This window comes from Scheffersomyces xylosifermentans, assembly GCF_036884685.1.
Source record: "Scheffersomyces xylosifermentans strain CBS 12540 chromosome Unknown RJT20scaffold_3, whole genome shotgun sequence".
Taxonomy (NCBI): domain Eukaryota; kingdom Fungi; phylum Ascomycota; class Pichiomycetes; order Serinales; family Debaryomycetaceae; genus Scheffersomyces; species Scheffersomyces xylosifermentans.
Window position 1 is genome coordinate 1,874,457 of NW_027042941.1, and position 25,057 is coordinate 1,899,513.

Here is a 25,057-nt window from a genome sequence, read left to right on the forward strand (position 1 = left end):
TCTACATTCTCTCCCCAATATATATACTACCCTGCTCCTAAATGGGTGCATCTATGGCTCTTTGCTATGACTTAACAGTATCGGGCCAACAGTTTTCAAGCTTGTTATAGTCATCAAAGTTTATCTGCCGGATCGCTTAGCCGAGCCCGTAGGTGCAGTGTAGGTGCAGTGAAGTCATACATTTAAGTTATAGTTAGCAAGGTTACAGTATACTCCACACTCGGTGGTGGTAACAGCAAACGAAAGGGTTGCAGTTACCGTTAGGTGATCGTCACAACACGAGATCTATCATTCACAAGAAATCTCCCCAGCATCCCGATATTTCTGTATTTCTGGATTTCTGTTGACTCATTGGCACAACTGTTTGTGGGTCTTTGCTGGCACTGGCGCCTCTTGCATACCCTGGCATTTCCCACCCCCTCCAGTGTCTCGGACCGGAATACACAACCGGTGGAGGCCAACCCCTCAGCGCAAATTTCGGACCTATACCGTTTGGTGGAGGTTGCCCCACTCAATAGGGTGAAAACCTCTTCGGGCTTGGAACAATTACTCAATTGGATTACATAGCCAGTAAGAAGCGGTTGTGGTGAAAGAGACGTCATAAGGTCATGCTGTCGATAGCGACGTCGCCTGGTTTACCGGCGTCTTCCGTAGAGACCATTGTAAGCTCTTTGCACCATTATACCGATGTGCCAATCGTTCAAGTGGTTGTTCTGAACAACTTCCAATTGGTCGGTTCGGTTGAAATATCGTCCTCTCAACCCATGGCACGCGAGTGGGTAGACCAATTGATTGGTTTAGCCAAGTTACATGAAGCGAGAGGGCTGAAAATGGTCAAATTAAACTATGAGGACACTAATGTGGTAATTTGCTACAACAATGGGTTTGAGATTGTCTATATAGTGGCTTGATTTGCAATCTACGAAATCGAAATAGGTTAGAATGAGATGAAAAGTTGCACATCAATGGCAATGATTAGCGATTGATAATGGGTATTAGTAATAGATCCACATATGCATAAAATTCATGGTATCGGCATGGCCCCAGTTCAATGTATAATTAAGAATGTTAATTAAGAATGTTATATGTAATTAGTAAGAGAAATCTTGGACGGGTGACTCAGGTATTGAACCACACGCCAAACTGGAAAGAGTAAGTATTCTCGAGTTAATGTACTTTCAAATTCAACAAGACTAGGGGGCTCAAATAATAGAAAACAATGGCAAAAAGCCTTATCAATTGAATCCAAATCGTAATTATTGTTCCCAACAACATATTCTTTGGTCATTGCCCCTACAATATTATGTAACGTGCCAACACGAACGATTGTTCTCGACCCCACTTCATTGATCACAAGGTTTATACCTATATCATATCCATGACATGGGAGATAGTCAAAAAAGAATTGTATCACCTCTTTTTCATATGTAATCCTTTAACTCTTTAAAGCGCACGGCAGAAGAAGAACTACAATTTAGTCCTAATCCCCTGCATCATAACAAAGTAAAGATGCTTTAACAAGAAACCGATCGATATCACAGGGTAGTCATGACTGCCGAGTCATCCTATCACGTCATGTTGCGTATTCACATTCTTTCTTATCAGTAGGCTGCGAATTCGTCGCCATTGCAACACTGGCCCCAACAAAAAGTCGTGATAGTAGCTGCAAATTCGTACCACAGATACAACCATCAAAGGGTTAGTGTCGATTGTTTGAGTAGTATCAAGGGAACCTCTAATTCCTTCCAATTTAATTATCCTCAGTAAATTGTAAAATTCATATATTATCAATTTAATTGAGATGTAGTCATAGCATATCCCGTCCGTCAATTAAGACGACTCCGACAACTTAATAAGATGTATAAATAAATATATAAATAAATCTAGTATACCTCTAAAATGTAACGACCATCCTCCTTCATGTCCTCGACAACCTTAGCAGGATCCTTGACCTCTTGACCGGCTCTCTTTCCGCCGTTGACAACAATGTCCTCCAAGCAAGCAGTGATATCAGGAACTGGCCATGTAGGACCACACAAGTAGAATGAACCTTCCTTGGCAACGACTGCATCAGTCAACTCCTCAATACTCTCCCTAATTCTGTCCTGAATGTAGATCTTCTGTGGTTGGTCTCTCGAGAACGCAGCACCAATGTGAGTCAAAACACCGGCATCTTTGTAGGCTTCCCACAACTCACCGTACAAGTACTCTTCTTTCTTGTGTCTAGAACCCAAGAACAAGTAGATTTCTCCGATCTCCAATCCTTGCTGTTTTTGCCAGATCTTCTCTTCAATAAAAGCCTTGAATGGAGCTAAACCAGTTCCTAAACCAGACATAATAATAGGTTGTGTTGACAATGGAGGCAACTTCATGACTGAAGGCTTCACGGAAACAACCAATTCCTGGCCAATTCTCAAGTCACTCAAATACTTGGAGCAATGACCGTATCTGATTCTGCCACGGGAATCAACCCAGTCGACAACGACAATAAGCAAATGCACAGCATTAGGGTGAAGTTTTTGGGAAGAAGCAATAGAGTACTCTCTTCTCTTTAAGGGTGCAATAATCTTGATCAAATCAGAGAAAACAGGGCGAGCTGATGGGAACTCAGTAAGAATATCGACATAGGTATCAAAGTCAACTTCTTGTTTCTTTTTCAAGGCTTCAGCACCTTCAGCACTGGCTAAGATTGTCAATTTCTTCTTCTCCTCTTCGTCCTCGGCAAATTCAGCCAACGACTCGTAGAAACGCTTAGGTGGTTTACCCAAGAAATCAACACTGTCAGTCAAAGCCTGTCTAGCAGTTCTAATTTCGACAATGGTGGCGTCGTCCTTGTTGGAAACTTCAACCAATTGGTCGCCATCTACACCGTAGAATTTCAAGAACTCATCAACTTCAGCATCGCTGTTACGCCCGTGAATACCAAGAGCTTCACCAATGTCGTAGGTCAAACCAGTTCCGGTAATATCAAACTCAATGTGAAAAATATTTCTGGAATACTCTTGTGGTGTAAGTCTTTTGTTTTCTTGAACCTTAGCAATAAAGTTCTTAACTGGCAAATCTGGTCTAAGATCCTTGGAAACATGGTAAGCTTCTGGGAAAGTCAACTTAGAAGCTAAACTCTTGTAACCGACCAAATTCGTCTCTTCGCCATTAGGTGGAGCGGTACGAGGGTTAGGGAAGAGAGATGATTCAGTTACGAAGAATGGCAATTCCTCTGGTTCCTCTTCTTCACTCTCCTCTTCCGTCTTCTTTTCCTCTTCTTCAGCCTCCTTCATTTCTTCGTCCTTCTTCTCCTCTTCCTTCTCGGCAATTGGTTCCTCAAGATCAACCCATTCAGGCAAAACAGGCACCAGCTTTAACCCAGCCTTTTCATCAACAATGTTGATGAACTTGTCTAAAACGGCAGCTAACAACTCAAAGCCATTTCCGTTAGCTTGCAACAATTTGTTAACGATAAAACCATCCAATTCTGGCAAAGCGGCTCTCCAGAATCCCAATTGAACTAAAAAGTCAGTAGAGAATCCCTTAGTAGAAGCGTTCAATTCGTCCAATTCGTCGACAATGCTGAAATCAACAACGGTCAATTTGTTGTGGTTTCTAGCCAAGGTTCTTCTGAACTCAAGGGGCAACTTTTCAACAACATCAACCTCAACTGACTCTTTGATACCCTTGAAGTTACCCAACAACACTGTTCCTCCAGGAGCAACGGTTGCTAAAATGTCGTACAGCGATAAGAGCGCGACATCTTCGATAATGACGACATCTGCAGAGTCTACCGTTGGAATAGGGTTGTTATTGTAGGTAGAAACAATAGACGACTGGATAATTCCACCGGCTCTGGTGGTGTCAAACTTGTTTCTCACACTGACAGTCTTAGAGTCATCCAAAGACAAAGAAAGAGCCAACTTATCAGCAGTGTTAACCAACACTCCATTATCTTTGCCCCAGACCAAGTACTTTCCTGCAGGACTGGTATTTGCAGTAATTGCAGCATTAATGGTTGGAGGGATGGTAGCATTCAAGGCCAATTCTGGGTTGAAAGATGGCACGAATTCAGAGAGAATCTTGCTAACGGTGATTGGGGTCCAGTCGAATTTGAGTGGGTAGCTAAATTCGCTGATAGACAAGCTGTGGTAGCGTCCGCCGAGGAATAAGGCTGCAGTGATGTCTCCCTTCAATGGGCTGGTAGCACCACCGTCAACCTGGGTCAAAGTAACGAGCTTTCTGGTGGATTCAGGAATGGCCTCTATGAATTTGGCTTGGTTGAATGGCAAAGGAACTCTAACCTTGATCAAACCAACACCAGGAACACCTGCTTCAATTAGGTTTCCAACTTGAGTGGACTCGTGTGAACCATAAACGACAAAGACAGTTTCTGGGTTACGAGGACCAACGTACTCGAATTGAGAGTATTGCAGACCGGTCAATTTGTTCAAGTTCTCAAAAGCAATGTCAATAGCCTCATCCAAAGAAGATGGGTTGGTATTGGTCTCCTTCAATAAGTTTTGGTACAAGTGTCCCAAGTCTTCAATGGAAAGCAAACGCAAGTACTTGCTGTAAGTCTTGGAAAACTCTGGGCCATCGAATAAGTTCAAACTAGGCAATCCAGTGAGAGAAACAATGTAGTGGTTCAAGACAGTCAAGTGTTGTAATTCAAGACCAGAAGCAGAGTTGACTGGGGTAATAACAGAGTATCCAAGAGAACGTGCAACGTTCAATGGCGCAACATAGTTGGAAACTAACGAGTTGGAAGCAGTGTCAAAATCAATAGCAGACACATTGAAGGCAAGTGGCAAACTTTCAGCAGTCTTACCGGCCAATGAAGTACGCATATAAGTCAAAGCGTTAGCTCCAACCAAAGTAGCGACCGGTTGACCGTTGGTACCGTTTTTCTTGAAGTAACCCAAGATGGCGTTCGATGCACCGCTTCTTACTTGAAGTTTGTGGTAGAAAGGAACAACACCGAAAGAATTCTTTCTGTGGAAGTTCTGAGACCAAAGTTGGATATGGGAGTCCAACAAGTTGTCAGTACCGACGGTTTCGTAAGAAAAGATCTTAGAAGCAATGGAATAGATTGCTTGGTTGATAATAATGGAAGCCGAAGTGTAAATGGTACCTCTGACCAAGTTAGGATCAACAGTAGCACCAAATGGACTGGCGTTGATCAAAGCAGCAGTTTCGCTGTCTACTTCAACAACGCTTGAAGACGAACTGCCGGTAACGGCAGTTTCACCTGCTAAAGCATGAGGAGCCATGGTCTTAGATGGTTCAAATTATAGGCTATTTATTACCGCTTGAGCTGAAATTTTCTGCCAAGTCGTTACCTAAGATTGCTCTGGATATAATTTCAGAAACAATACCTCGACTAGAACCTCTAAATATCTCTCTAGACCTATAAATCCATCATCCCACCAATTGTTTGCAAAATCGAATGCCTGAAAAATTCTGAAAAATTACGATTTGGTAGTGCACGTGATATGTACTAATCTTAATCTACCGGATTGCGCATTATCGGAAGCCGGGGTTTGAAATGAATCTATTATTGCGGCACGGGTGGAGTAATTATCGAGAAAACGATTTTCAAAAATATCGTTTTTTTGGCCTCGGATTTCGATAAAAATCACTGATTGATAAAAAATGTCGTCATTCTCTACGACAAAGTCTTCTTCTTCTTTTGTCTTTTTCTTCCATAAGCAATAACGTAACAAAACGTTATCAACATCACGCCATGAGCACAGAATTTAAGCAGACTCACAGGGCTTCAGCAGCCACAATTAGATGCCTTATGAAGATTATTAAGCAACAAGACAAGGTTTTGGGGAATGTCGACGACAATTAGAAACATTCGGATTCCTGTCGACATCTTTTCTTTCTTGTCGGATCGCTTTTCATCGTAGTATATAGACTGTAGTACGCTGTAACACCTGAGATCTCCATAGTTAAAGTGAAAAATTTCGGGATGTGGAGAATCAGCACCAGAAGAGGTGTGAAAATTGTCGGTAAAAGTTGGCCAAAAAGGTTCTACTCGGGCCAATCGCCTCCTCCGGTGCCTACGAAGAATCTGGCTTCTTCAGTTTGGCGTTATCTTGCTGTGGGAACAGTATTCCTCGGCATAGGTACTTACATTGATCCAAAACTGATCTCGTTGCCTGGCTTCACGGCCAGTAACGCTCCAACAGCAACCAGAACTCCGGAAAGTCCTGTAGATGCGTCTACAACACCTTTTGAGTCGCTTACAGAGCCTGAATATGCATCGGACTTGGCATTCAAACAAGGTCTCGAGGAAATCTTGCAGATTGTTGGTGTGGAAAACTCGAATATAGATAAGGAGGTACTTCAATCCCACTCCGATTCGTTCTATTCTACCCACCACCCACCAAAACCGCAAGAACAGCGCCCTCTGGCTGTGATCTACCCTGCCAATACTGAAGAGGTGAGTAAAATCCTCAAAGTAGCCCACAAGTACCGCATTCCAATCGTGGCTAACTCCGGATTGACCTCGTTAGAGGGTCAAAATATGCATACCAGAGGACCATATTCGATTTCACTCTCATTTGCTCAAATGAATAACGTGTTAGAGTTTCACCCAGAAGATTTGGATGTAGTAGTCCAAGCAGGTGTCGGATGGCAGGACTTGGATGAGTACTTGAGAGGCAGAGAAGATGGTAAGCATTTGATGTTTGGACCGGATCCCGGCATGGGAGCCACCATCGCCGGAATGGTATCTACAAGTGCCAGTGGAACAAATGCTTTTAAGTACGGAACCATGAAGGAAAATGTAGTTAACTTAACTGTGGTTTTAGCAGATGGAACTATTTTGAAGACAAAACAACGTCCTCGTAAATCCAGTGCAGGCTATGATACTACCAGATTGTTTATTGGTGCCGAAGGTACTTTGGGGATTATTACTGAGATCACTGTCAAATTGCATGTTAAGCCAGTTATTGAATTTGTCAGTATAGCTTCATTTCCTACTATCAAAGATGCGGCTGCAACTGCCCAAGAAATCATTTCGAAGAGTGGGCTTCTGCCTAATGCAATTGAAATCTTAGATCAGACTACAGTATCATTTGTGAACGAATCAGCCGATTCGTCGAGTAAGAAATTTATTGAGAAACCGACCCTTTTCTTCAAATTGGGAGGACCCACCGAACAGTCTATTGAAGAGCAAGTGAAAGTAGTCAAAGATATTGCCAAAAAGAACAATTTAATTAAGTTTGAAAACTCCCAAAATGAAGAGCAAAATGCAATTTTATGGTCTGCCAGAAGACACGGACTTTGGTCAACTTTTCAGTACGGATCTAAGATTTTAGATGATCCAAATGATGTTCAGATTTGGACTACAGATATTGCTGTTCCTATTTCAAAGCTCTCGCAGGTGATTGCAGAAACTAACGATGACTTGAACAATTCCGACTTCCATAAAAAATTCTCGGTAATGGGCCATATCGGGGACGGAAATTGCCATTTTTTGCTTTTGTATAACTCTAAGGACTATTCCAAGGCACAAAAGGCAGTTGACAGAATGGTTGCAAGGGCTTTGAAGTACGAGGGAACATCTACAGGAGAGCATGGTGTTGGAGTAGGCAAGAGGAAGTACTTGAACACTGAGTTAGGAGAGACTACGGTAGACTTGATGAGACAAATCAAGTTAGCATTGGATCCAAGAAGAATCTTGAATCCCGATAAGATCTTCAAGATCGATCCCAAGGACGAATTAGACGAGTTGTTAGAGGCAGGGCATCTTGCCGAAGTTACCAAGCATGATTGCTGTCATTAGAACCGGGCCTGTCCAGGTATATACCTACAGAAACTATATTCACTAGACTTAGAGCTAATAATAAAAATATCACTAAATCTATTCCTTATTTCTGATCTCTATGAATTCCACATTTTCTGTCAAATTAGTTTATCTCCTCCGTGTGCATAGCTATATACTATTTGAATGCAAAATTTACCATGCAACACAATTACGAACTCTGGCTTCGGTGGTATCCATTTAGCCGTTTGCTCTCCATAAATCATATTACTATAATTAATATTTTAATTATACTTGCGCCTAACAACCATGATTTTTTGCACCCAACAATTTTGTTGAGCTCCGTAATTTCTGTACATAACCGTGGTTGTATCTGGCTGATCTACAGGATACCATAGTGTCAAACTAATCACACTCTCTGAAATGACACTTTTACTGGATTAGGCAATTCATAAGCTTCAAGGACATTATTCGGTGCAGTCTTGTGGTAGGGCATCCGCGGGGTACCACAGGTGGTAGGAAGATGGGAGGGATGTGAAACAATACGGTAAGATCTCTACAGCCAGAATTACGGGAAGGACGCCGGGGATCACGAGAATAAGTGAGTTATGATTGGGTTGCTTCGCTTGAAAATTTAGAAGGTGGGCAATCTTCGTGGAACCGAGGAACCCCCATGGAAGCGTAAGTTCCGCTTTTTTGGACAATTATGTATCGAAGCTCTAGTTTAATTCGATGTAACAGGAAAGAAGAGAAATGGGAGAAAAGAAACTCATAGATACGGTTGATTAGGGATGTAGCCGTGGAATTTCATTCTATGGGGAGAGGGTCTGACCTACAAAAAACAAGGAGGTTATATGCGATACAGGCTATCAAAATTTATATGTAATTACGATGCAAATTGTAAATTAATTGTGATCCTCTTTAGATATAACTCATCTATTGTCTTAACCAAGTGGACGATGGGCCATTCCTTGCCTCTTCTTCCCTACTTCATCTACATGAATCTATCGTCCAATTGCCTCTTGTACCACCCCCCTCCCTCCAATCGATTTTTTATCATCACCTCTCGCACACTCAATATGAACAGAAGTACACACAGGGTGAAAATTATGTACCCCAGACATCGTAGTTTTCTACGGGGTGAAAGAATGTCAAGGAAACTTTGTGTAGGAGCAACAAATTTCCATGGCTTGTCGTTCTCCCTCGTGGACTGATGTCTATTTTTATAATGCCCTCTATCCGATAAAGCTGGTTCTCTTACTTAGCGCATGGCATAACAATGAACTGGGTAAGGGGAACATAACATTCTTGGGAGCTCTCGAATCCGCCCATATCGATCGAAAAAGCTCGAATTGACGTAGGTAAATGCCAATTAATATTACTGGAACAGGAAAAGAGCCTCTTGCCCTGGGATATTTTCGCCAGATCCACACCGGGTCGTGTGGAGAAGGTCTGTTGTGTTTCCCTGTAGAATCCACAATCTCAATACAAGCACCCCTCCCACTCTACGACTGCCTTCCCCTAGCAACATGACCTATTTCTTTTCACCAAATCGCTGACCCCATTGACCTCATTCTAACCCACTACCACCTTGACCATAAATCTCAGATGTAAAGACTTCACAGCTTCCAACTTACTGCAAAAATCACACTAACAAAACCCAACAAATTCACCCACAACCGATAAAAATATTTTTCGGTCACAGCGCATTAAGCTATATGCTTGTATCGGATTTATATATATATGTCACTGAGTAGTGCGTAGAGTCTACAGCAATATTATATTGGTGGTGGAGTTTCAAACCTTATATATCTAGATAGCTGCATTATCATCGTATATATACTCACCAATTCGCCTGCGAGTGTTATTTAATTTCCATATTTTGTGACAAACCGTCGTCAAACCCGCCATTTAAAGTTTCTGGTAGACACATTACAGACATCAACCACGGGTATTTTTTTCTCAACCAGTCCACTTTTTGCATCAAGATGTCCCACGGCAGTTTTAAAGACATCGCAAACTCAGACTTCGATGTCAATGTGTTGGAAGATGCTCTCGCCGGCCCCAACATTGACTTGACGTTCCCTCTTCCCACCGATAAGAACACCTACGTCGACGTCGAGGGCAATGAGGAGGTCTCCAAGAGTTTGGGTCTCATTCTCAATGCCTTCAAGCTCTTCACCGGAAATCCCGTCGAACAATTGTACGAAAGCAATGAGTACCACTACTCGGTCAATAAGCACAGTGATACATTCCGTAAGAAGTTCGAGGATTACATGAACGACAAGTTGGAGCATTCAGACGAGAAATTGAATGACATTGTAACCGACTTGATTAACCAGGAAATGAACATGAAGTTGATCAAACCTTCCGATTACAATAAGAGATTTAAAGAAGTCAAGGACTACATGGTTAAGTATTACAAGGAGGAGAACAAGAAAAAGATGCCTACCTTCAAATCACACAACTTTATTAGACAAGCCTATATCACCACAACCCTCTTATTACGTAAAATGTTTCCAAGAGGAATCTGGTGTAGTCGTGAAGACTTTAGTACCATGTACAAAAAGTACTTAGATGATCCAATGTCAATTGTGTTCTTGCCTAGTCACCAGAGTCATGTTGATTACATTATTCTTCATTATTTGTGTGTCAGATTCCGTATGGCTACCCCAACAGTCGTTGCTGGTGAAAATTTGAATGTGGCCATTGTTGGTCTGTTCTTGAAGAACTTAGGTGCCATTTTCATCCAAAGATCGTTCAACAACGAGCTCTACACTGAAAGAAACTTGAGCAATGTCGTTGAATTCATGTTGCTTAACAAAATCAACTTCGAAGTGTTCATTGAGGGTACCAGATCAAGAGACGGTAAGTTGTTATTACCAAAATATGGTATTCTCAAGACCTTGACAAATATCTATATTCAACAAAGATACTTAGAAAATAACAAGAAATTTGACTTGTTATTCCAGCCAGTTTCTATCACCTATGAAAGAGTCTATGAAACTGATGGCTACCTAAAAGAATTAGTTGGTAGCGACAAGAAAAAGGAAAGTTTGTTCAATATGCTTCTGAATGCTGGTGAATTACTTACTGGAGATGCTGAACAACCAGTCATTTGGCGTAAAAACGGTTTCAATGACAACTCTGAGCGTAAATTGAGTGGTAAGATTTTCTTCAAATTAGGGGAAAGTTTCTTACTTTCTTCATTCATTGAAAGCAACCGTGAATTTGCCCAAACGGTTCGTACCACCCCACTTAATGCAATTGCCGAATCGGAAGCCTCTAAGGTAAACTTAAAGCGTTTAGGTTTCAAGATTTTACACGAAGTCAATCGTATCAGTTTCTTGCCTGAAGTGTCCATCATTGGCACAGCATTGCAGGTGTACTACTATGACACAAGAAAGGAAGTTTTTGATATCCATGAACTCTTGCCGGTTTTGAAATTGGTTGCAGAAATCTTGAGCAAAGAGAATCAAAATAGTCCTACAAACTTGAAGATACTTACTGCTTTGTTGGCTCTTCCTGACGACGACTTGATAAAAATCATCAAGGCTCAAATTATTGACTTTATTAGATACGTGGAGGTTAACGACCGTAACAATTTGATCAAGATTATAAACCCTCTTGAATTGTTGTACTATAAGAATTTGTCTATTCACTTGATCATTCACAGGTGTATAGTGAGTTTCATCTTATTGCTCCTCGATGGCCTGAATCAATCAAACTTCCTCAGCATCAAAAAGGTCTTCTTCATCATTACAGGATTCCTTAAGAACGAGTTCTTGTTCGATTACGACTACAATGAGAGAAATGAATTATCATTCATTTTGAAGGATTTGGTTAGCCAAGGTATTCTCAGCGTTGATCGCGAGAACGATGAGGATGTTTACAAAGTTGTGGACCGCCGTATATTAGAATACTTTGGAAACTTGGCCACCCCATTCATTGAGTCGTACCTCGTTCTTATCAGCAACATCTTTGAATTAACTCAAAAAATGGCTGCTGAGTACTCCACTAAAAAAGCTTCTATTCCTAAAGACCAAATTTTTGATGACAACGAATTAAGGTATCCAGACACAAAGGGCTTGTTGAAATACATTACCAATAAGGGCCGTAAGGCTCCTGAGCAGTTTCACTCGTTAGAAGCCATGAACAAGCAATATTTGGTTAGTGATATTTACTACCTCAGCAACTTGCGTGTTATTCAACTCTTCAAGAACAAGGAAAAGACTAAAGCATTTGTGAAGATCGCCAACGAACGTGATCTTAAGATCTTGCACCAGTTCTTACTTCAAGTTTTGGGCAAGCAAGTGGAGAAGCCTTTAATTTCCAACGAAGCCAATCTCAACTATGTCATCGATATTATTGAGAAGAACTTTTTAAGACAACTTCCTTCGAGGGAAAGTAAATTGTAATGTCATTTTTTAATTAATAGTATCAAAATATACATGCATAACCTTCAGCTACGCCCTGATTGCAAACTTGGACTTTCTATTTTGCAGCATTCATAACCATTTCTTTTCTTGGACTTATCTCCCAAAATACACAGCCTTTTTCTTCTCTGGGACATATATCCGATAATACCGCATACCTCCACAAGTATTCTTACGGTTGTCGCCGACACCGGTTGCAATCCCATTTAGCCATACTTACAGAAAATTGCACCCAAACGGATATAATTTCTTCCGGCGCTAAATTTACAATTACGAGTCTGTCACAAAGTACACGGTATTCTATGTCAATAGTTCCAGGTTTATAAACAAAGAAAGGAAAAACTTGGTCTAGCTTTACCTGGACCGAATCATCCCAGCAGTAGTGCTTCTAAACCAATTATAGCGTAAAACTCTACAGAAAATACAATGCACGGTCGGCTTTGATATTACAACTAAGCCGATGTCCACATAATGGCTGGACAAAGTGTTTTGAAGAGTGGCCCTCTGGCTGAAGGCAATTTGTTTTACTTCGGCTTTCGTTTTTCACTACCTAAAAAACATGGTTTGACTTTTGCCATTAAACAGTCAAACAGATAGGAGTCGCTCGTACCCAAATTGGTGCCACTTCATTTCGGTTACCTTGGCTAAACATGGACTAACAAAAAGTCTAACCATTAGTTATACGAGTCTGTCAATACCGCTTATCTGGTCACATGACACTGCATTTAAGAGAATAGGGGCATCTTAAAGGCGATGAAGAAATAAAATTGGGGTTCCTGCAGGACCAAAACATACGAAAATCCAAAACAAACAAAAGAAAAGCGCGTAACCAGCAAAAGCCAAATTGTTGCACAAGATGCAAATCAGGCTACCTAACCGGCACCCCGTCTAAAACACTGGTGAAATTTTTGCTGTGCCTCGCTTGGCGCTACCACGTCGTCCCTGACCCACTCAGTGACTGGTGATGACCATGGGCATTTGTGGTTGCTGATGATCCTGGCGCCAATGCAAACGACGAGCTTGCACGAGGAGGACGACTTCCGAGTTTTATCTTCGCCAATGAGACCTTGAGCACCACATTATTATCTCGACAAAGTGCCTGTAGACCTCGGCAGAACGTCCATGTCGCATTGCATGGTTGCAGTAACGAAGCGGCTACTTGGCTTCTTGTTGACTTCTTTTTAGACATCGAGCAGTTGATATCACCGCAATTGCCACTAAACCCCCATTCTCGTCCCCAGGATCACGAACCCAGCTGTCATGCCCGCTGGCAGATCCAAAGACTAATGTGCCATGTAACCCTCGATGTTGGAAATTTCACCATCACATCACGTGACCGCATTTATTGGGGCACCGTTACCATGCAACTATCTTCTGGCTGTTCTATCCTGCGTGTGAAGTGCAGCAACCTTATTTCACAATGGTACGCTATCGCTGGTGAGTATAATGGCTCTCCCCAGGCACATTGTGTGAGAGCAAGTCTATGAGAAAGAGAATGATATTGAGAATGAAATCTGATGTGATGAGAGACGACGACGTTTCTAACCCCTCATACGATGTCATTTCCATTTGCTCAACACAAGCACACAAACACACACATATCTCGCTGTCATTCTTCCCAAAGTAGCATTACCATTAGCATCCCTGTCTGGGTCTTTCTTTGGGGCCCCTCTAGTAGACACACGACCCCTTCTTTCTCTTCCCCCCTCCTCCTCCAAATTTCCACTCGCTCGCCGTTTCCCATGACTGTACAGCTCTATTATTTTTTTTTTTTTAATTATGTCCCTATTCCTTCACATTTCCACTGCTTCCCCTATTTTTCCCCTAACCTGCAAAAAAAAAAAAAAAGAAGAGACACTCTCCACCCATCCCACTACCGCGACGGCGACGGCGACGGGTTTTTTTTACACTCTGCTTGTGGTTAACTGCTGGGCTGGGCTGGGACTCGCTCCCGCTGAATGCTTCTATTTCTTCAATTTTCCTGCTTGTTTTCCTGTATCTCTCACCATTTCTCACCATTTCTCACCTTTTTCTCACCTTTTTCTCACCATTCTCACTCTCACTCTCCATATTCCTCTGCGTTACTCCGTCTCTGCGTCTTTGCATCTTCTACCTAGCCTCCCTCCCTCGGTGCCCACACGACTTCCTTACCCTCTCACTTTCCCAGCCATCATCTCTCACGCTCGCACTCGCGCACAGCACTATAATATGGATCTATAGCCCACTTTGGAAAGAAAGAGTGATTGAGGGTTGGAGAAAGAAACGGCAACCATATTAATACAAGTAATATATTTATTATCTTTTTTTTAATTGCACGCTTCCACTGGGCGTCATTGTTTTTGCAGATCTAAATCGATATAGTGAATCCCAGCATTCCAGGCAGTGTAGTGAGTTGCTGGTGCCAGTTCGTTTTTATATAGTATATTAAACGTCTTCCAGCGAGTTCTTCTGTTTACTGGCAATTGTGACTGGTAGTATTCTTGTGACTGTAAAAACAAACACAACCACCAGTCAAGCCCGTTACACCAGGAAGAAGTCGCCAAAACATCGGTTTTCCACGTCGTTCATCGTCCTTAACACCACAACAACACCTTCAAACAGTCCCCACGACTCGTGACCGCTTTTAAACAAGCTTTCAGCCGTCTTTTTTCAGTACTGTTGTCGTTGTGATCTCATTTCGTCATACTCTGTCGCTCGGTAAAAAACAACCACACAATTGAAATTAAAGGCTAACTTCGTCATCAACGGTTCAGTATCAGTCATTTCCTGCGTCATTGCTCGCCTTCCTTGCATTTAAAGTGTCTACTACCATCGAGATTTGTGTTTTATCGTCATTTCGTAGTATATACTGTCATCCCCACATTAAAGATTAGCTATTGACCGTTAGTTACCAAACAGTTTACTAGTCATATTCATAGTCAAATATCCTCGAAATGAGAAAAGAACTCAAATACATCATCTGGGCTCACGTCGCCCTCATTGTCTATCTCGTCTATTGCACATTTGACTTGATAACCCTTCTACATGACGACTCGTTTGCTGACGCTCTTTTAGACGTCGAACTCAACCCAGTGGATGGCCAGATAGAACGCCCCATCATCATCCCCAAAATCATCCACCAAACCTACAAAACAACCCAAATCCCAGAAATTTGGAAGCCAGGCCAACAAGCATGTGTTGACTTGCATCCAGACTACCAATATATTCTTTGGACAGATGAGATGGCCAGAGAATTCATTGCGGAGGAGTATCCTTGGTTCCTCAAGACTTGGGACAGTTATCCATACCCCATAGAAAGAGCAGACGCGATCAGATACTTTGCTTTGGTCCATTATGGTGGTGTTTACATTGACTTGGACGACGGTTGCGAACGCAGATTGGATCCTCTCTTAACGGTTCCTGCCTTTGTCCGTAAGACCATCCCAACGGGTATTTCCAACGACGTCATGGGTGCTGTCCCAAAGCATCCATTCTTCTTGAAGGTCTTGGACTCACTTCAAACTTATAAACGCAACTGGTTCGTGCCATACATTACAATCATGTATTCCACTGGACCATTGTTCCTTTCTGTTGTCTGGAAGCAATACAAGCGTTGGGGTGTTCCAGAAGCTGGAAAAGTCCGTATCTTGATGCCAGATGATTACAAGACCCACATTTACTCGTTCTTTGCCATTGCTCCGGGTTCCTCATGGCATTTGGACGATGCTAAGTTCATTAAGGGCTTGGCTCATCACATTGGTTTGGCTGTTTTTGCAGGTTTCTTGATTGCTGGTCTTGTTTTCTATCTTGAGTACTTATTCTACTCGTGGGTGATTTCCAATAACTTCAAGAAGTTGATTGTCAAGTTGAGTGGTTTCGTCTATGTTTTGGCTAGCCCTCTCATCAACTTGTTCCAAACCAACAAACATTCAAAATCTGTTTCCTCTGCAGCAGGTAAAGACAGTGACGATAAGCAACCAAGAAACTTGCTCTCACTTATTAGAGTTAAGTTGAACAAGAACATAAAGAGACGTTCCAGAAAGGATTCCAATCTTCCAATTGAATTTTCGATTTTGGAAAAGTTGAATAGCGAAGAGAGCGATGTGATCTTCATTAACGATTCATGTTCTGCTTCGGATAATCTTATTCAGAAGGACGAAAATGCTGCAAATGTCGCTGCTATTACTCCCCTTAACACAATAGACCAGAGCTCTGAGTCCGATAACGACGGTGAGACCTATGTTGCGAAGAATAACGATAACATAGTGTGATATATATATGTACCACTCATGATTAAACTAATGCCCATCTACGAATAGAACTGCGGATCCCCGCGGAGATATACACCTAATATATATACATAAAGTCTAATACATTAATAGTAATGATTCAACTGATATTCTGTAGCAATCTAGATTGGACTCTGGATGGAGTACTTGCTCAAACCACCACAAGTTTACTAACGCCCTCTAACTGCCCAGTTCATGGGAATCTACAGCGATAGTCTCTCTTTCGACCATATCTTATTTGATATTCTATCTTATGAAAATGGATACAAATCCATGCTATATTATTTATATGAATCTACTATACATCCGAAGTCATCTCGTGAAATAACCCTCAAGTTGTGCCCTGCATCTTTTATTCTCTTTTCCTATCTTATGACCTTTCTAACGGTCAGCTCCAACTTCCAACAACCTCAAGTTCAACTCCTCGTACCTCTCAGCTTCGTGTTTCTTTATCACCTCCTTGATCTTTTCAGTTAACCTATCCACGATTTTCATTGATTTGAACGACAATTCAAGCAAGACGTTTGCATTGATCGGTATTCCTCCATTTTTACTGAGCTGAATTAACTCTCTATTCTTATTCAATGTAATCACAATGGAACCCTCACGGTTCTGCTCTTCAAGTAAATTGGCGTCCAAGAGATATATCTCGTCATCATCTTCTCCTTTCAAATTGGACTCCTTGTTTCCTGGGTTGTAGAAAGAGTATGTGAGACATACGGGAACATGCAATACACTGAGAGGCACTGGTTGTCTCTCGTTAACATCATGTACTATGATATCTTCTCCTCCATTCACAATACTTATATCGGGTTTCTTGAAATGATGCAATGCAAGCATTACTCCGAAGCAGCCTGCGTCTATGAAGTTTCCGTCGTAATTAAGGAAGTTCAAGTCAACTGTTATACACCAAACCTTCTCACCAGCGATGATACATAACGATTCCAAATCAAGTGAATTGGACCTTCTTATGGCCTTTTCAATGATACGAGCAATGAGTACTTCGTCATTGGAATTCTTCTGGTTATCAAAGTGAGGCCATGACATCGAACTGATCTCACAGTTTATCATAAAAAGACCTTCAAACGGTCTGTCTTCGTATGGCTTTCTGATTTCGGCGCTGACTCTCACGGCTAACTTCGTGGTTCCCCAGTCCAATTCGACGTAGCCATACTCTTTCTTCGAGAGAGTGATTTCCGGCTGGCGGATCTCATCAAAGGCACGCGAATCGAGTCTTATTCCCAGCTTGAGAGCCTCAAGGAAGTAAGTTTTCTCGTTAGTCGACACTTCTATGTTCTTAGACATTCTCTTAAGAAATGCTACAAATGGTACAAAAGACCCCGGTTAAAAACGGTTTTTCACTGTAAAAATTGCTGAAAAATTGACAATTCTTCAATCCAATTTGCTGTTTCCAACTACCTACCGACTTTCAGCACTCAAATATTCCTCCTTGGTAGTTCTATCCCAACTTTTCACCAAAAAACCACCGATTTCAACCTTTTCGAAGTCTGCAAAATTCGATTTTCGAGATGAGAATATGGCCGGCTTATATGCCGTACCCTTAGTTAGACATCAACAGACGTATTCAAAAGGGTCTAAATATCTGTTAAATTGGACGTAATTAGTCTTGTTCGGTAGCCACTAGTCTAGCTAGAACAAATATCTAATTTTCACCTACAAAACACAATTCCAACAACCCATTTTACCGTACCCCATTTCATAGTCTTCAGACTTATTGGACTCAGTGTTGTATGCACTCCCGGTATCGGACCTCGAATTTTCCGGTGGCACTCGATTTTTATGAGTGGAGATGGTAATGAATGAGTTCTTCTTGTGAAAAGTTGAGGTTTACACTTGATTTGTCACAAGTTAAGTAGTAGAAGTTGTAGTTCAGTATCGCAGAATGTTGACAAGGACGTTTTTGCAGCGAATTGCCGTGAATTCGGCTAGAAGAAGCGCCCTTCCTTATGCTCTTCTGTCAGTACGTATGTTCACCAACGGTCCTCTGGGAAATGGCTACCAATCGTCTTTGAACTTCTTCCAGAGAGAGCAATTGCCTACGAACACCATTATTAGGTTTGTTCCCCAGCAGACTGCGTGGATTGTCGAAAGAATGGGAAAATTCCACCGTATTTTGCAGCCGGGCCTCACTTTTCTTATCCCGGTGCTTGACAAGATCACCTACGTTCAGTCGTTGAAGGAGTCTGCCATAGAAATTCCTTCCCAGAACGCCATTACCTCGGATAACGTGTCGTTAGAGCTTGACGGTATTCTTTATATTAAGGTCATTGACCCATATAAGGCAAGTTACGGTGTGGAAGACTTTAAGTTTGCTATTTCGCAATTAGCACAGACAACCATGAGATCTGAAATTGGTTCTTTAACTCTTGATGCCGTGTTGAAGGAGCGTCAAATGTTAAACAACAACATCAACCAGGTCATCAACGAAGCAGCTAGGGACAACTGGGGTGTCGAGTGTTTGAGATACGAGATCAGAGACATTCACCCTCCACAGAATGTCTTAGATGCCATGCATCGTCAAGTGAGCGCTGAAAGATCCAAGAGAGCCGAAATCTTGGAGTCTGAAGGTCAAAGACAATCCAAGATTAACATATCTGAGGGTGAGAAGCAATCGATTATTCTTGCTTCTGAGGCTAACAAACAAGAGCAAATCAACAGAGCTGCAGGTGAAGCACAATCGATTCTTCTCAAGTCTGAAGCTACTGCTAAGGGATTGCTGGTAATTGCCAAGGCCATTAAGGAAACTCCAGGTGGAGAGAGTGCTGTGAACTTACAAGTTGCTCAGGAATACATCAAACAATTCGGTAACTTGGCCAAGGAGACCAACACTGTGGTGATTCCACAAAACTTGGGAGACTTGGGCGGAATGATGGCTTCAGGATTGTCCATGTACGAGAATATGAGCAAATTGAAGAAGTAGAAAATCGATTGACGATTAAAGACTATTCGATTATTGATTCTTCGTACCTATCAAAAAAGCATAGTTTAATGAGTCTCTAATGTACTCTGGATGTATTTTTGTCAGAAGTATACTTATCTTGTAAATACAATAATACATACATTTGTTGTATGAATAACGGGCTAAATGTAGGCTTCTACAAAGTAGACAAGGATCCAAAAACGAAACTACATTGCTGCAAAAGAATTATAAGGATCTTGGTGGTGCTGTTTATTGTGTCTATATCCCTATTCAAGCCTTCTTGAAGAAGCCGTCTAATGCTCCTTTTCCCACAGCAACCTTCTTCACCACTTTCTTCAAGGTAGTTTTCTTCTTTGAGTCTTCTTTCTTCTTCTTGGAAGACGTTTGTGCTGATGACTGTGCAACTGCATTCATATTGGCTTCCACCACTTGCAAGTTCTTCTGTTTATCTTGTAACTCTGTTAGGTAATTGTCCAACTCGGTGAAGTCATATTTGGTATAAGTAAGGAACTCCTTCTTGAACTTGCTTCCCACGTAGGAATCGCATACGAAGTCAACGGAATACCTCAAAATCATAAGTGCCAAAATGGTTTCTGGAATGTCTTGAATAGCAGCAGTCTTGTCTGTTAACTTCCCCTTAATATTTGTTATGATAGAATTTTCACCCTTTGCTATAAACTCGCGGAGAAGCTCTACCTTATTCTTGACGAATTCAAACGTTTTTTCAATTGAAAACTTGTAGAACATCTCTCTATTCTCCACAATGCTTTCACAGATCTTTACTAAGCTTTCCAGATAGCATTGGTCTGAAAGAGTATGAACCCATTTGTCATTTTGGCTGAAAATTGCAGCCAATTTGTCCATTACATCTTCCACCGTAATGAAGTTCTTCGTAAACTGGTCTTTTGAGTAGAATATCGAGATCAAAAGCCATGTAATGTCGAATTTGTTGGCTACAAGCACCTTTCCTGACTGTATAACAGCACCTTCTTCCCCAGAAGCTTCAAATATGAACGACTTCACGGGATCTCCGTTCTTTAAAACGGGCACGTTATCCTGGACTGTGTAGGGGTTGTCATTTTTCACCTCGCTGAGGTCGTATATACTAGTTTTCTGGTCATTTCCCTCATTAACCAAGTACGGCTTGGTACGCGATAAATCTCGCGGTATGGGTATATCTACCAATTGATAGCTAGAAGTTTCCGATGATTTTGGAAGCAAAATCACTCTACTATTCGCGTCTACATATAGTGAATTCGTCATTGTCTTACCTGATATGCTAATGTTCTATTTACGTTAATTACAACTAAATAAAACCAATAAATATGACCATTGAAAGTGAATAAAAATGCCTTCAAAAATCGAAATCTGAAAAATCGTTAATTTTTCAAGTCGCGTATCGCTGCGTGGTAGCGCCGTATACAGTGTAAATGCGCTTTAAATGCGCTTTTGGGGAGTTTGACAGGTTTAATTGGTTTTGTAAAGGGTTCAGTTGGTTTGTGGGGTTCAAGGTGTTGATGTATAGAAATGGGTAGTGGTGGTCGTAGTAGTGGTGGTGGTGGCGGTATTCAAATTGGTGTTATCTGACATGTTATCGTAGTGCTTTCTTCTGGTCCAATACCCTTTGTAGTACTCTTACTAGCATAACATTCTTTCCTCTCCTCTACAAGCCAACCCAAGATCTGATAAGATCTCTTACACTTCCAACACTCGCCATGATCACCATAACAGTTCCAAACACACTGAAACTCAAGGAACTCATCGATGCAGCTCTCGGGTCGACATTGAGCAAATGAGCCGTAGCAATGGCTCCACAGTTGATTCCGAGACTTACACCTCTTGTGACATAATCGTTCTTTGGAACCCTTAAAAATGCAAAAAGAGTATCCCCCACCAAGACACCACAGATACCACTCAAAATCGTGCAAACAGCCATCAACGAGACAGAACCCCCTAGTGATGTAATCAAAGGGGTCCCGAGCGCCAAAGTTACCGATCTACCAATAAACCCAATAGATCTCTCTGCTTGTATACCGATATTGATACAAAACACTGGATAGATGAAAAACGTAAGAGCAATGGATAATATTATTGGAGGCATCAACACCCAGAAGTTCTTCACGAAGTCCTTTCTATGCGTGAACATCGGTAAGGATAAAGATACAATGGAGATGTCCATAAGGGAGCTCAAGACATCACCACATCCTGGCCATTTAGCAGTGGCTGTTCTATCGTCTTTAGGAATTGTCACCTCTTGCCCATTGTCTATAAGGATCTTGTCATTAAATAAGTTTAAGTAGTTTTTGCCCGTCTTGTAAAACCGCAAATCCTCTAAGAATCCGTTAGGCTGACCGTTGTGGTAGATTAAAGATCCTATGAAGCACATGAATAGAATCATTGCTGTCAGTATCAAGATAGGATGAGCAAATTTCTTTGTGCTTGGCCATTTCTGAGGGATCAATAATGCAATGTAATACGAAATGATTGTCATTCCGAGGTGATATGGTAGGAATACATGGAATGCAGAAACGTAGTAGAATGGGAGTGAAACCAAGAAGAGGAACGAGTACAAGATCCAATCAATGTAGTTAGTGAGGAATATCACTATTTTCTTTGACAGGTCATTCAACTTCGGCGAGAATGATTCCTGTGCTGATTCCAAGGCTGCTGGCTCTCTCTGTGTGTCATTTATGGAAGTGCCCTCGTTACCAATCGAAGAAGTGCTTGCTTCCAGGGAAATAATTCCTTCATTCTCGGGACCTCGCTTAACTCTAGGAGACGCCAATCTCGACGAAGGGCCCTCGATTGGATGATCCCTATGAAATACTGGCTCTGGTTGAGGGAGACTATTGGGAGTCAAGTGCCTAAAGGTCGAAGTTTCTATCGAATTATTCTCGGTATTGAATGGGTTCTCATTAACGGAGAAACTTCGGCTAGAGGCCTCTTGTTCCATTCTAGTTGGTCTTAAATTTGAAATATCGATGGTGGTGATATCATCTCTCATACTTGTGAATACAAGAGTAGATGTAATAGTTGAGTTAATGTCCTCTAATTCGATTTCTTCCACTTCTCCGTTGAGGGATTCGTCAGAACTAGATGTTGCTTCCATTTTTGTATCATCGTTGAAGATTCCAAAGTAATTCAATACCCATTTCAATCCCATGATAGCATAAACGTCAATGCATAATAGAATGAGGAATCCTCCAACGAATACACCTGCTATCTTTAAGCATTCTATGAACGTTATATGGTCTGAAAGCGGCAAGATGATGAAAGAAGGAATGAAAAACACATTGATCCACTTCAAAGTGAAGTTCATCGATGGCTTAATGATTATCAAATAGTTCGTCAAGATCCATGACGAACCCGTGCTGAGGTTTTTCCACACGGAGCTGTTTGACTTTCGGTGGTCAGCAAAGTCAGCAAAGACATTTAACACCACCAAAACGACCAAGTTGATCAACATGCCCAAGACTGATGCTGGGAACTTGATTTTTATCACCTTCACAAGAAGCTGGTTGAGGCCATACAAGATAGTAAATAGACTTAAGATTCCTACTGGAATTACCACATACGAATGAAATAAGTGGTTCTTGGAGTAGTACAATCCATATATGATACCATTGGACACATCCGATATTCGGAGATTCGTTAGAAACCGCTTTGATGATTGTAAGCGTGACAACTGCTCCTGTTCTTCATAGTTGTTTTGTGTATTAGCCACATTGAACACCAGATTCAGAGCATCCTGGCGTTCTTGTGGGGCATTGTGAGGAGTATGATCAATTCGGCTTGAATCCGAAGAGATTCTTGTTTGAGACATTCAGTCTTGATGCTTGTAGATGAAGTCTATTGAATTCACAAGTATATGCTGAATGTTTAGCTGTTTTACCTTCTTATGGTAAGTTTCTGTCAATTCCCTTTAACAGTTCAAGCACTCTTTCTTTCTTTCTTTCTTTCTTTCTTTCTTTCTTTCTTTCTTTCTTTCTTTCTTTCTTTCTTTCTTTCTTTCTGTCTTCTATCTTTCTTTCTTTGTTTCTATGTCAAACACCACTGAGAACTCTTCCAATGCCTATACTACAAACTACAAACTATAAGTACCAAGAAAAATTAGCAGCAATACCAGATTCTAATTTTTATGAGTAATTCCCAGAACAAACCACGAAATTCCCGAGCAAATGGTCGTATCACAACTACAGCTGGTTCCAGGGTCTTCAAAAGAACAATAAACCACTTGTCTTAACCGTTTATCCGTCTCCACATGAACGACTCCAGAGTTCGCTTATCAGAAGATCGGAAGAAGTCAAGTTGCTGTTTTCAGCCAAACGAGCGAGTCAAAGATGGATGACGTTTGACTCCGGGCAGGACCAGAGGAAGCGAGGAAGCGAGGGAATAGGTAGAGAGAGAAGAAGAGAAGAAGAGAAGAGAACAAGAGAAGGAAACAACAAAAGAAGAAGAAAATAAGAGAGGGAACAGACGAGTAGATGGAAGGAGTATAAATAGTTTAAGGTGAAGGAGTTTATTTGTAGGCGGAAAAAGATGGTATATTGTTAATGGAAAGATTGGTTCTGGATGATATAGTTATGAAATAATATTGACTAAAATGATGTCAGAGGATCCCATTTTGTGGAGTGAGCTATGGTATGGTATGGTATGGTATGGTGGGTACTATCCTTAGTGCTAGAGGTATTGTACTAGCATTTTATTTTTACTTAGCACTAGTGCTATTGCTATTGCTATTGTACTAGCGTTCATTTTTTGCATACTTAGAAGTGATACTGTAGAGTGCTAGCATTTGTTAGTCTTTTTGCAGTCTGTCGCTATAGACGTTATTTTCGTATGGTCTATAGTTCTTTGATATATATTATATATATTGTATAGATCTTCCAACTTCTCTACGATCTTTGGAATATCTTTCTGCTGCCTTGGTCTTGATCCTACACTTCCATATCCTACAACTACACTACACTCTCTTCCTACCGTCATTTATCGTATATGTATAATAAAGATATCAAACGAAACGCATGATTTATGGTTAAAGTGGACTCTAACTCCGGATCCAAAGGATACCTAACAGGCCCTACTATTCTAATTCCGTCTCTAGAATCCACATGAATGCTCCACTCCGTGGAATATGTTAATCTACAGTGATTTGGTCCATCCAGACCTAAGCTTCTTGAGCCTCAATGACCTCTTTGAACTCCTCCTTGGCGTATCTCAATCCACAGTAGCCACATGGATGTGCCTTAGCTTGGTCCAAGTTGATGTAAACCTTAGGGTGACCTTGCAAGGTGCTTCCTCTGTTTCCGTCACAAACGGCGATGTTACCGTCGTGGTGAGACAAGTATCTTATTGGCTCCTTGGCAATCAACTCAATGGCTGCGTATGGTCTTGGTTGGAGGTCCAACTCCCTTTGGACAAATCTGTGTGGGTGTCTTGTAATCACGTTTAATCTGGACTCCTGCGAGTTAGACCACTGTAAGTCTCTGTTTGGGGCTTGTTTAGCTACTTCTTGGCCCTCTAGTTCCTCCTTGGTCAAACCGGTTGATGTCTTTCTAACAGGAGCAACCGTTGAATTGAGACGGATGAATTTTGGCGATGCAATGGATTTCGACAACAAGCGTCTTGAGATGGAACTTATTCTGTACAT

General features: G+C 41.5%; 9 protein-coding genes across 9 annotated transcripts; 4 read left to right on the forward strand and 5 right to left on the reverse strand. All coding sequences in view use genetic code 12, as the record gives it.

Annotated features, from left to right (window-relative positions):
- Nucleotides 1-1,585: 1,585 nt before the first annotated feature.
- On the reverse strand, nt 1,586-5,404 carry MET10 (sulfite reductase subunit alpha). The gene has a single exon (XM_064919950.1). The coding sequence runs from the start codon at nt 5,256-5,258 to the stop codon at nt 1,884-1,886; it is 3,375 nt and encodes a 1,124-aa protein (XP_064775352.1). The 5' UTR covers nt 5,259-5,404; the 3' UTR covers nt 1,586-1,883.
- A 320-nt stretch (nt 5,405-5,724) lies between these two features.
- Nucleotides 5,725-7,969, forward strand: RJT20DRAFT_127491 (FAD-binding oxidoreductase). Its single transcript, XM_064917013.1, has one exon. It carries the CDS (start codon nt 5,963-5,965, stop codon nt 7,781-7,783), a length of 1,821 nt encoding a protein of 606 aa, XP_064775353.1. The 5' UTR covers nt 5,725-5,962; the 3' UTR covers nt 7,784-7,969.
- Nucleotides 7,970-9,557: 1,588 nt separating this feature from the next.
- On the forward strand, nt 9,558-12,202 carry RJT20DRAFT_38655 (uncharacterized protein). Its single transcript, XM_064919951.1, has one exon. The coding sequence runs from the start codon at nt 9,751-9,753 to the stop codon at nt 12,178-12,180; it is 2,430 nt and encodes an 809-aa protein (XP_064775354.1). The 5' UTR covers nt 9,558-9,750; the 3' UTR covers nt 12,181-12,202.
- Nucleotides 12,203-15,131: 2,929 nt separating this feature from the next.
- Nucleotides 15,132-16,448, forward strand: MIT1 (mannosylinositol phosphorylceramide synthase catalytic subunit; the record flags this gene model as incomplete). Its single annotated transcript, XM_064918776.1, has 2 exons — nt 15,132-16,087; nt 16,181-16,448. The coding sequence occupies 2 exons, from the start codon at nt 15,132-15,134 to the stop codon at nt 16,446-16,448; spliced, it is 1,224 nt and encodes a 407-aa protein (XP_064775355.1).
- A 106-nt stretch (nt 16,449-16,554) lies between these two features.
- On the reverse strand, nt 16,555-18,108 carry RJT20DRAFT_127496 (exosome non-catalytic core subunit). The gene has a single exon (XM_064917014.1). The coding sequence runs from the start codon at nt 17,769-17,771 to the stop codon at nt 16,848-16,850; it is 924 nt and encodes a 307-aa protein (XP_064775356.1). The 5' UTR covers nt 17,772-18,108; the 3' UTR covers nt 16,555-16,847.
- Nucleotides 18,109-18,122: 14 nt separating this feature from the next.
- On the forward strand, nt 18,123-19,542 carry SLP2 (Slp2p). The gene has a single exon (XM_064919953.1). It carries the CDS (start codon nt 18,370-18,372, stop codon nt 19,405-19,407), a length of 1,038 nt encoding a protein of 345 aa, XP_064775357.1. The 5' UTR covers nt 18,123-18,369; the 3' UTR covers nt 19,408-19,542.
- Nucleotides 19,543-20,870, reverse strand: RJT20DRAFT_38684 (uncharacterized protein). The gene has a single exon (XM_064919952.1). The coding sequence runs from the start codon at nt 20,668-20,670 to the stop codon at nt 19,678-19,680; it is 993 nt and encodes a 330-aa protein (XP_064775358.1). The 5' UTR covers nt 20,671-20,870; the 3' UTR covers nt 19,543-19,677.
- RJT20DRAFT_127498 (uncharacterized protein) lies at nt 20,734-23,344 on the reverse strand. The gene has a single exon (XM_064917015.1). The coding sequence runs from the start codon at nt 23,228-23,230 to the stop codon at nt 21,071-21,073; it is 2,160 nt and encodes a 719-aa protein (XP_064775359.1). The 5' UTR covers nt 23,231-23,344; the 3' UTR covers nt 20,734-21,070.
- Nucleotides 23,345-24,574: 1,230 nt separating this feature from the next.
- Nucleotides 24,575-25,057, reverse strand: RJT20DRAFT_134571 (uncharacterized protein; the record flags this gene model as incomplete). Its single annotated transcript, XM_064918336.1, has 1 exon — nt 24,575-25,057. The coding sequence occupies one exon, from the start codon at nt 25,055-25,057 to the stop codon at nt 24,575-24,577; it is 483 nt and encodes a 160-aa protein (XP_064775360.1).